Genomic DNA, 9380 nt, shown 5'->3' with positions numbered 1-9380 from the left:
ACATATCAGTCAGACGTCATCTTTATAGGAAACACAGACTTGTTGACTTGTTGTGGCCCAAACCCTGCACATAATGTTCTGAGATGACTCATCTGACATTTTTCCATCACACACTCAACCACTGTCTCTATTCTTTGCACCACTTCACTCACACACATGTGCTTAAGGTGTAATAAGAAATTTACACACTAAAGCTCCAACCAGTGTACCTTGCTTTTTTGGGTTTATGAAGGTGAGACTTTGCATGCTCACGCCTCACTGACTCTGACATTTACAGTCGAGTGACTCAGAATTTTTGTTCTGTTTGTCCTTGCATGTGAAGACAGAGGCATAGCCATCAGGGCTCCGGGTGAGAATGACATCTTTGTCTCACTGATCTGCTGGAGGAGCCTTCGTGCCTGAAACTGCTTTCCTCTCTCCTACCTTTTAACTTCCAGCAGTTGCTATATGTCGCTTTGATCTCTTCTTGAAGCCAAAAGCTGCCATAATAATGGAGACAAAACATGCATACAGAAGCAGAAGAAGGAGCACTGAATAGCTCTTTGAAATATATGAGTTTGTGTTCCCTCTTCAGTTTTGAATTAAAAACTGAATTGCATGCAGGATCTTTTAATTTTTCAAAATGAAAAGCACCTCTTCTATCCATAATGAAAAAAAAAGTGTTGAAATGTAGTGTTCCATTTATCTTTTATGAAAGCAAAACCTGATTAGTGAGTGTGCTGTGTGTGAGTACAGGAGTAAGGGAGAGAGCTCTGTGAATCCTTGAGTGGACCGTTAAGGGAAAGACTACACTACTGTAACCACACACCACACAAACAATAATGGTAGGCCACCCAACAGCAAAAATGTCCTGGCTATCCCTGAAGTAGCTCTGCACTGCAGGCAGACACACCCCAGACTCGAGGTTATGTTTAAAAAGTGTATATTAGGCATTATCTAATCCATAATCTAATCTAATGTGCCAGTGAGCATACAGACAGTGGATTGGGTGAAGTCAGGTTCCAATTTTCTGTTTCATTTTGACGTAGTAAAAGTCAAAGATTTTGCAGAGGGGCTTTGGGATGTCTGTTTTTATCTGCTTTATCAGAAATTACTGTCAACAGCCATAAAAATCAGTTATATAAAATTTATATAAATCAAGGCAGGAATTATGTATAGCCAAACTCATCTGTGCAAACCTGCTTCTGGCTCAGATTATCACACAAAGCACATTTCTTTAGAAAATAACCTTTTAAGACATGCTTGTATATTCTCATACATCTTTAGACCCCAAAAATAATACTTTATAGGTGAATGGGATAATACTTTAAACTGATAGATATCAACATGAGTCTCCCACAGTTGATTTCTTACATAAAGGCAATCATTTTTGTGTTGTACAAGTTTTCTGAAATTTTATGTGAGGCTTAGTTAAATATGCACATTTTGCATACATTTTCAGAACATAAATCTGAAATGATTCGAACGCCTAAATATGTATTAATGTAGAAAAAAGAAGACATTTTATGGCAGCAAAATAATCCAAAAATCTCAAAATTGACCATTGAATGAAAGAAAAAAAACATTTGTAGAGCCTCCCCTCAAAAAGTAACTGATGACCTTTGACTCAAACAGCAATGGTTGCATGTGCCTATGTAGAAAATTCAACTTCAGTACATGGTTTCATATCTGTAAAAAGGACAGGACTCAAAGAACTCAAGCGAGAAAGCTCTGCTCCAGTAGAAATAATGATCATCATTTGCTCTGCCAACTGAACATAACTAACACTGACACCTGCTCTATTCGTGATAGATAAATGAGGAAAGCACCATTAACACTCCCTGTTAGCTACAGCTGTGATTTTTTTTTTGTTAAATATGACTGTGCAGTGCTAAAAATGTCCATACATACATGTCTGGGTGTGGGGGCGTATAAATGAGGCAGCGAGTGTACCATAGAGTGTGACAGAGGTCAAGACATGTGATGTGAGTGACGTTGAAGATTGTTCGATAGATAATGGACATGTTGATTCCAGGAAGTCAGAATATCTGATCACACTGCTCAGTCACACAACTTGCATGGAAACACCTCATGACTACATACAGTACAGTGTTATTCAGATATATTATGTTGCTGCATGCCTGTCATACTGCAGCATATCTTTAAATACATGACATATCCAAATACATGGCATACTGCAAAAAAAGTTGGTTAGGTGGCATAACCATTGTGCAACCCCATACGGGCATAGCTGTAACGTACTACACCTGTACATTTTGGTATTGTTTAGCATTTGGTCATAGTAATAGATGCTCTAAGGAGTTGAACGTTGTGTTTCACAGGTATGTATCTTGTATCTTGTTTAAATGGTCTTAAGTCTGTTTTTTTTGGGAGTGAAAGTTAGCAAAGCATTTAACCATATCTGTAAATGCACTGTGCTAACCCAGCTAGCAGCTACTGTGAATTATCTGCACCTTCTCATCCAAATGTGGTCACTTCTAGCTCTAACAGTCCAAGGTGACAACAGCCAAACTTGAGGCTTCAGAACAGGAGTCCACAAATAAATTGGTGACATAAAGGTGGCTACATACATTATTTAATAGCCTTTAGATGATATATTATCCTGCTAATTCTAAATGACATATTCTGCTGTGATTATAGATTATATCAGTCTTTGGACTGTCATTTTTCAAACCTTAAGTGGGTTATTTAGCCGTCACCATCTTGGTTTTTCAGACCCATACTTGGACAAGATGTTGAAGCTGGCAAGGATTCCCATTCCTACGTCTCTTTTCTGATTGGCAGTTAGTTGTGGAAGTGACTTGTCTCTAAATAAGACCATAATCTACAAAATTAACCCCATGCTGTAATGAAGACTTGAAACGAGCAATTGAGACCATAAACACATTCGCAACTGTTTTCTGAGATAATGAATCAAGTCAAGAGTACAGTCATGCTCTTTTAGATTTTTTTTTTTAAAAAGGGGGGTAGGAATAAATTAGTGTGTTCCTGCTTCTTTTCAAACATGTTTTATTTAAGTTTAAGTGTCTTGAGTATTTGCTTATTGAGACTGACGTATATGTTTTGTATAGGCCTTCTCTTTTTTTTCTTTTTGATCAATGCACTTTGTTTTTAACCTTGTTCGCTTTTATTTGCCTGTTTATGTTGTGCCCCTTTTTTTTTTACATATTTGAAATACTCATTCATTTATTTATTCATTCTTTTATTCTGTACAATCAGTCTTATTTTGCAACCAGTAGAGCCACCCCGTTTGTCCTCAGAAATAATGCAGGTTTTAGGCCCTTTGCGGTTAAATTTTTTTATAGAGCCTTTGACTGTGACACAGCATTTTCTTTTTCCCCTCTCTCTTTTCATAGAGGGTCAATAATTTTCCCAAAGCATTGACTTCTACGGCAGGTGTAAACTTTATCATATTTAATTCCATGGTAGCATATTGATAACACACAGTACAAAAGCAATTACCAGACATTCCATTACAACTTGGACCCAGTATACCCCACCAAAAATACCGACAATAAACACCATAACACTATGTTTCTCTTGGTTCCATAGTGAAGTCAACAAGACAAACGTGGCCTTGGTTTGGGGAGACAAAACTAGGACCGGATTATTCTATCCATCTTTTTTCTTTTTTCTCTTCTTGAATAAAAAATGTTATATTGTTTTAATATATTACAACACTCAACAGAAAACAAAGTAATACAAAATTTTCACAAAAAATGAATCTTGAGCAATGCATGGAGAAACAACTTTAAAGAGCAAGACCTATGGCACATTTATTCCCTCACACAGGTTAACACATTTTCACAAAAAAGGTGCTTAGAATCACAAGCTAATTTTTTCCTAACTGAGCACAGATGCAGCCCATGGAAACGGTGAACTGTGGGAAGCAGCAACATGCATGTGCACATGGTCTGACATTAGATGGCGCCATAAGCCTACCACAATCCCTCCACTTCTTGCACTTGTGAAGCTCTCTTCCAGTGACTTTGCAAAGCCCACTTCTATGGAAACCAAAGAAAAAGTATTCATTGTGAGTCTTTAGATTTAATGCTGACGTGGCTTCAATTATCACACCATAATTTGAGAAAATGTGAAATATTTGCCAGCAAATACCCACTTGACTCTGATATTTGAGAGGACTTGGACATGTTGGTTGTGGTTGTATTTCCCCATCAGAATTAGAAACAATACTGGAATTGATATTAGGAAATATATCAGCAAACTTTTTTTTTTCCTAGCACCTTATTTGGACCACTGTAGTCTCATTAAATCTTTGTGAATTTCAATGGTTCCTAGAAAAAATGCCTCAAGCCTCTTAGACAGGTAGTGAGTATACGCTCAGTATTCAGTCTAGCATTAGAGGTGTAATAAAATGGATCAGTCTTATGCATGAATTACAGTTGATATCAGCACACAACATCATAATCATAGTTGCTTTTTTTTTTTTTTTGCTTGGCAAAACGCATACTTTTAGCAATTCATACCAGTATTTACAGTGAACTTTAAACATGGTAAATTAATTTCCAGGCTGTAGTTCATTCAAATCTTGTTCTTATGAAACCAGCTTTAGGTCAAAGCATACATCCAAATAGTTCTCAATGTTTAACCATCTTTACAGACCAAATTGACATAATCTGCCATATAGAATATTTCCAAAGTGAGAAAACATTTTATGAATCAAATTACAATTTGTACATGATTTCTGTTATATTGCAGAAATATGGAGAAAATCAATAATATCTTCAATCAGATACCTCTTTCAATATTGCAACAATTTTGTAGGGTTGACTATTGTTCAGGGCTGGGTGTTTTTAGTAAGATTTCAATTCCAGCACCAATACCAGTACCCATAAAATGATACCAATATAGTATCTCATTCGATACCCATAATGCTGGTGGAGCGGTGTCTGGTATAGCCAAAGTTACAACATTTTTAGGGGCTTTTCTGCTGTGTTAGCTTGTAACAGCCAGGTAGATGTTGAGTGACTGTTTGCCAAAAGATTCAGAGGTTGCCGGTGCAGGAAGGATCAATGCAGGTATCTTTGGACTGATAATGATTTGATAGTACTTAGCTTTGGGTTATTATGGTCAATACCTTAAATGTATCATGTAGCAATACCCAGCCCTGACGTTCGGTGCCTTCATAAAATATCTACACAATTAGATTTCTGGTAATTATGAGTAATGTGGATACGATAGAACAGCTATAACAGTCTGGTAAGATCAGAAAAAAATACATCACTGCAATGCACCATGAAAAAATGACATTTACCATTTTACAATAACCAAAGTCAGACCCTTGGATATTTATTTTATGGGCTCCTAAGACTTCTTCTTTTTATATCCTTTTAGCATCATGATCTATGATGCATAATTGGACATATGACCCTTACACCATCCTGATGATGACATCATGCTAGTGTCTAAAAATGTGCGTCTTTACTCTTCTACTTCTATGCTGAAATTCCTCACAAACACCTACTTAGGTCACGAGCTGTCAAGTCTTTTTTTTTTTTTTTTTTAAATGAACAATGGGATAAAATCACACAACTGTACTTTAAATATCCTGAAGTAAAAAAAAGAGACTTTGGCACATTGTTCCTGCCATACAGCAGGTGGCAAGAGCACATTTAAGCAAAGTTACAGCCTTATAATTAGGTCTAAGCATTTTTGCCATAAGTGAAGTATTCTACATTCAATATTAAAGACAGAAACAGCAGTCTGACAAACACCAACATTTGGACTGCCAGTTAAAGGGCTTACTTACTTTTAGTAGATTGGCAAATTATATACTTTACATGTCAATTTTTACATATATATTGTTTTTATGTTTGTATATATACATCAAACAATGTAATGTTGAAAAAGTAATTTAACATTTGCGTGGTTGAACAACATTACCACTATGCACTCAAAAAATCTACATTTAGCAGCACTTACTAATGGGTACATCTTAGTGTCTGTATGGTGAAAAAGTTTCAAAACATTTTACGATGATAAAATGAAAAAATAACTAACGAAAGGAAACCAGTGTTTTCCGATTGATTTCCTTTGAGATATGAAGAATGAACTGACTGAAAATGTGGTCATGGTGACATTCGGAGTTGTGAATGGATAGTTTTTTGAGGTATTTCTGGTGGACTTTTTTTAATGCTCCCAACTCATGGACAAAGTATTATGGGCAAGGAACAGAAGCAACTTTTGAACATCCATTCTGTACAAGAAATACTAGTGGCTCCTGGATGTAAAAGTCTGTATAAGGCAGCAGCTGCACACGTAAACAACGCCACGGCGCTAAGATGCAGGAGAAGCACAGAAGGTTAATGAATGGGTTTAAATTCAGAGAGAAATGGATAGAAGGCTGACTGAGAGAAAACACAAAATGAAGATAGGGATAGGCAGTGATTGTCATTGATCGTTTGAGCAAAATCTCTGCAGAGATTAAGCTGGAGTTCATGGTCTGACATCACACCAGCGTTTCAGGCAGTGCGTCGGCATTGTCCGAGGACAGCAGCTGCCAGATCTGCCACCTGTCCCTTTGCCAGTCCTGCCACTCTGGGCTATGCGGCCCCATTTGGTTCTCGGCTGTTGAAGCAGAGTTACTCTGCGCTGCATTCAGTCTTGCTTGCTGTAGAGGGGGCCGCTGAGCCTCTGCGAGCTGATGTGAACTTTGCAAACTAGCCAGTCGATGGTGGGCATTATAAGGGGGAGGAAAGCGGCTGTCATTAAGCACAGCAGGGCCACTATCACCAGTGTTTGCCCCGCCTTGAGGTCTGGAAGTCGGGTTAAGTCCATGCCCGCTTGCTCGATGCATGCTGTTGAGGTGTGACGTAGGGTTGGCGTTGAGCTGCAGGCGTGACTGTCCTGTCTCCACATGAGGGCTTGTACACACTCTGGTGATCGGAGGGTGGGGTCTACACTCAGCGATGCCAGGCGCTGTCTGAGTCCGATGCAGCGTTGCCTGCTGCCTGCCATCGCTGTGGAGTCCGTCGAGACCTTCCTGTGAGCTGCGGGAGCTTCCCTCTGACATGTTGCCATGGGAACCTAGAAACAGAACATCAACTGCTTTAGTGGAATTCATAATAGTTGAATTCATTAGATACAAATATTACTAGTTGATGTTTTACATAAAAATATGTAAAAAAAAAAAAAAAAGCTTTAATGACAAACAGCAGGACTCTGATGACGAGCTTTAAAACTCACAGAAGCTGCAGTGATTTTTGAACCTAAGATGCTCAGTGCTGCTCCTTAAATTTAAATGCCCTGCAGGTGTTTGCTCTTCCTTGATAGTTATTAACCACCACCAGGTGTCAAGCTCTTACTGCTCTGGCTCTTTAACCACCAGGAACAAATATTGCAGAAGGCCTTGACCTACTGAAAGCAGTTTACCTGTGTATGTTTGGTCCTTGAGTGCTGGTTTCAGCGTAGAGTGCCACGTCCCCCAAATGTTAGCATGCTCCTCTGATATGGCGTCTGAAGGAGGCAAAAGTGAGGTCAAATTCCTCTACATACTCAGTAATACAGTCATCAAAATTCCCAAGTTATTATGTCATTATCATGAGACACTTTAGCAAAATAATGACTTAGTATCTCATATATAATGAAAATTTCTCAAATAATGAGTTAGTATCTCAAACCAATGACTTAGTGTTTCAAATAATAAGTTACTATGAAATAAATAATGTCTTAGCACCATAAAATGATGAGATTTTTAATACAATAATTACCTAGTATTTCACAACTATGACATGGTATTGCAAAATGATTAAGTATCTCAAAAATGAGCGGATTTTTCAAAATCAGTTATTATCTCCAAATGATGAGTTATTTTCTCAAAATAATGACAAAATGACCCGATAGCTCAAAATAATGAGATTTTTTTCACATTAATGTTTCTCAAAAGAATGAAAAACGTTTTACTTAATATTTCAAAATAATGACAAATTATACCAAGTCATTATTTTGAGAAAGATTGTCATTATAATGACATAATTTTTTTTACCAAATTGGCTTACATAGCAGATCAAAGCTAAAATTAGCAAAAATTGTTGTCTGGATCCAAAACGTATGAGAACCTACGGAACTGTACATATCTGATAGGGAAATCTAATTATCTATCACTGAGAATAATTAGCACTGTGGAGTTCACCTTTGGTACCCCAGGTGTCATTCCCAGGCTCTCTGCTCCAGCCGGCCACCTGACCCACCAAAGTGTACTGTTCTGGGACACGAAAGAGCGGCTCGCTGCCCGGGCTTCCCGGTTCCCCTCTCCGCTCACTCAGGATCGGGGAGTTGTTGTCGTAAGGTGACACCTCACCACTGGACACCTTGTTAGAGTCACTGGAGGAATGGCGTTCACTCAAGGTGAAGGGCTCCTCTGGTTGCAACAGGTCAGGACTCCTGTGGTTAATCACAGACAGAAATAAGGATAAAACGAGGGAAACAGCAGGCCACATGCATGGCAACGCCTCATGTGTTTATGTATCTGGGACTCACTGGGATGCTTTTCTTCTCAGAAGGTAGTCCACCACATCTGGATCTGTCTCTAGCAAATTCATCAAAACCTCATTTTGCAGATCAGGAGGAACCTAAAAAATATGTTAACTATTAACAAAAAAATTGAGTGACATAAATAAATAAAGAACTTTTTTTCTGTTACTTTGTTGGAGTAAATAAAACTCAACCTGTTCAGTGTTCTAAAGCAGGAATCCAACCTAATAAAACACAGATCTCTTTGAGCGTTTCTTTCTAAACTAATGCGAAAACAACAGGAATAAATACTGAGACAGTTGAATGACTGTTCTCTTTGCCTTGTTACTTTCATATCCAGTACATTACTTATTTGGATCTTCACCTCCACTCATCACTACTCATCAAACACATGGATTATGACAATGCACACTGCCTGCAAATGATTCTCATCCTTGACTGCTTTGAAGACATAAGCAGGTTACGAAACAACTTTCAGATGTCATTCATAGAACTTGAGCCGCCTACAAATCTGTTTTTACTCACCATAACTGAGCAAGTCACTCCTGATTCACTATACACGATTAATAGCACTTCATTGGCTTACTGAAAGAATGTAAGCCTCTGGGGAACGGTAGTGGCAGATTGCAAAACATTCTGGGTTTCGGACCTGAAATGACCTTGACTGACTAAGAACTCCAGAAACAGAAAGGAACAATGGCGAGTGATGAGGAGGTTATCTGGGTGAAATTATCACCTCTTCTGTTGTCACATGAAGGCCTTCATGCTTGAATTTTGTGCTTTATTTTATAAAGAAGAGGTATTGGAATGAAAATTCCTTGATTGGCAAGAGTTTCTTGATACGTTTACTCACAAGAATTCAGGTATGATTTTGGCCAAAAAACACT

At 38.1% G+C, this 9380-nt stretch overlaps 1 protein-coding gene across 2 annotated transcripts in view; it reads right to left on the bottom strand.

Moving 5' to 3' along the window:
* Positions 1-3200: 3200 nt before the first annotated feature.
* LOC121962792 (rho GTPase-activating protein 6-like) overlaps positions 3201-9380 on the bottom strand; it is an 84716-nt gene continuing 78536 nt past the window's right edge. For both annotated transcript variants that reach the window (XM_042513094.1, XM_042513095.1), the window contains exons 11-14: positions 8500-8591; positions 8153-8403; positions 7393-7476; positions 3201-7047 (exon numbers count right to left, since the gene is read on the bottom strand). In XM_042513094.1, the coding sequence (XP_042369028.1) occupies positions 6470-7047; positions 7393-7476; positions 8153-8403; positions 8500-8591 (1005 nt within the window). In that variant the 3' untranslated portion in view covers positions 3201-6469. The remainder of the gene's footprint in view (positions 7048-7392; positions 7477-8152; positions 8404-8499; positions 8592-9380) is intronic.

The sequence above is a fragment of the Plectropomus leopardus genome, chromosome 24, assembly GCF_008729295.1.
Source record: "Plectropomus leopardus isolate mb chromosome 24, YSFRI_Pleo_2.0, whole genome shotgun sequence".
Classification (NCBI taxonomy): Eukaryota; Metazoa; Chordata; class Actinopteri; order Perciformes; family Serranidae; genus Plectropomus; species Plectropomus leopardus.
Note: the sequence above shows the minus strand (reverse complement) of the source record. Positions and strands in the feature narration are given on the sequence as shown.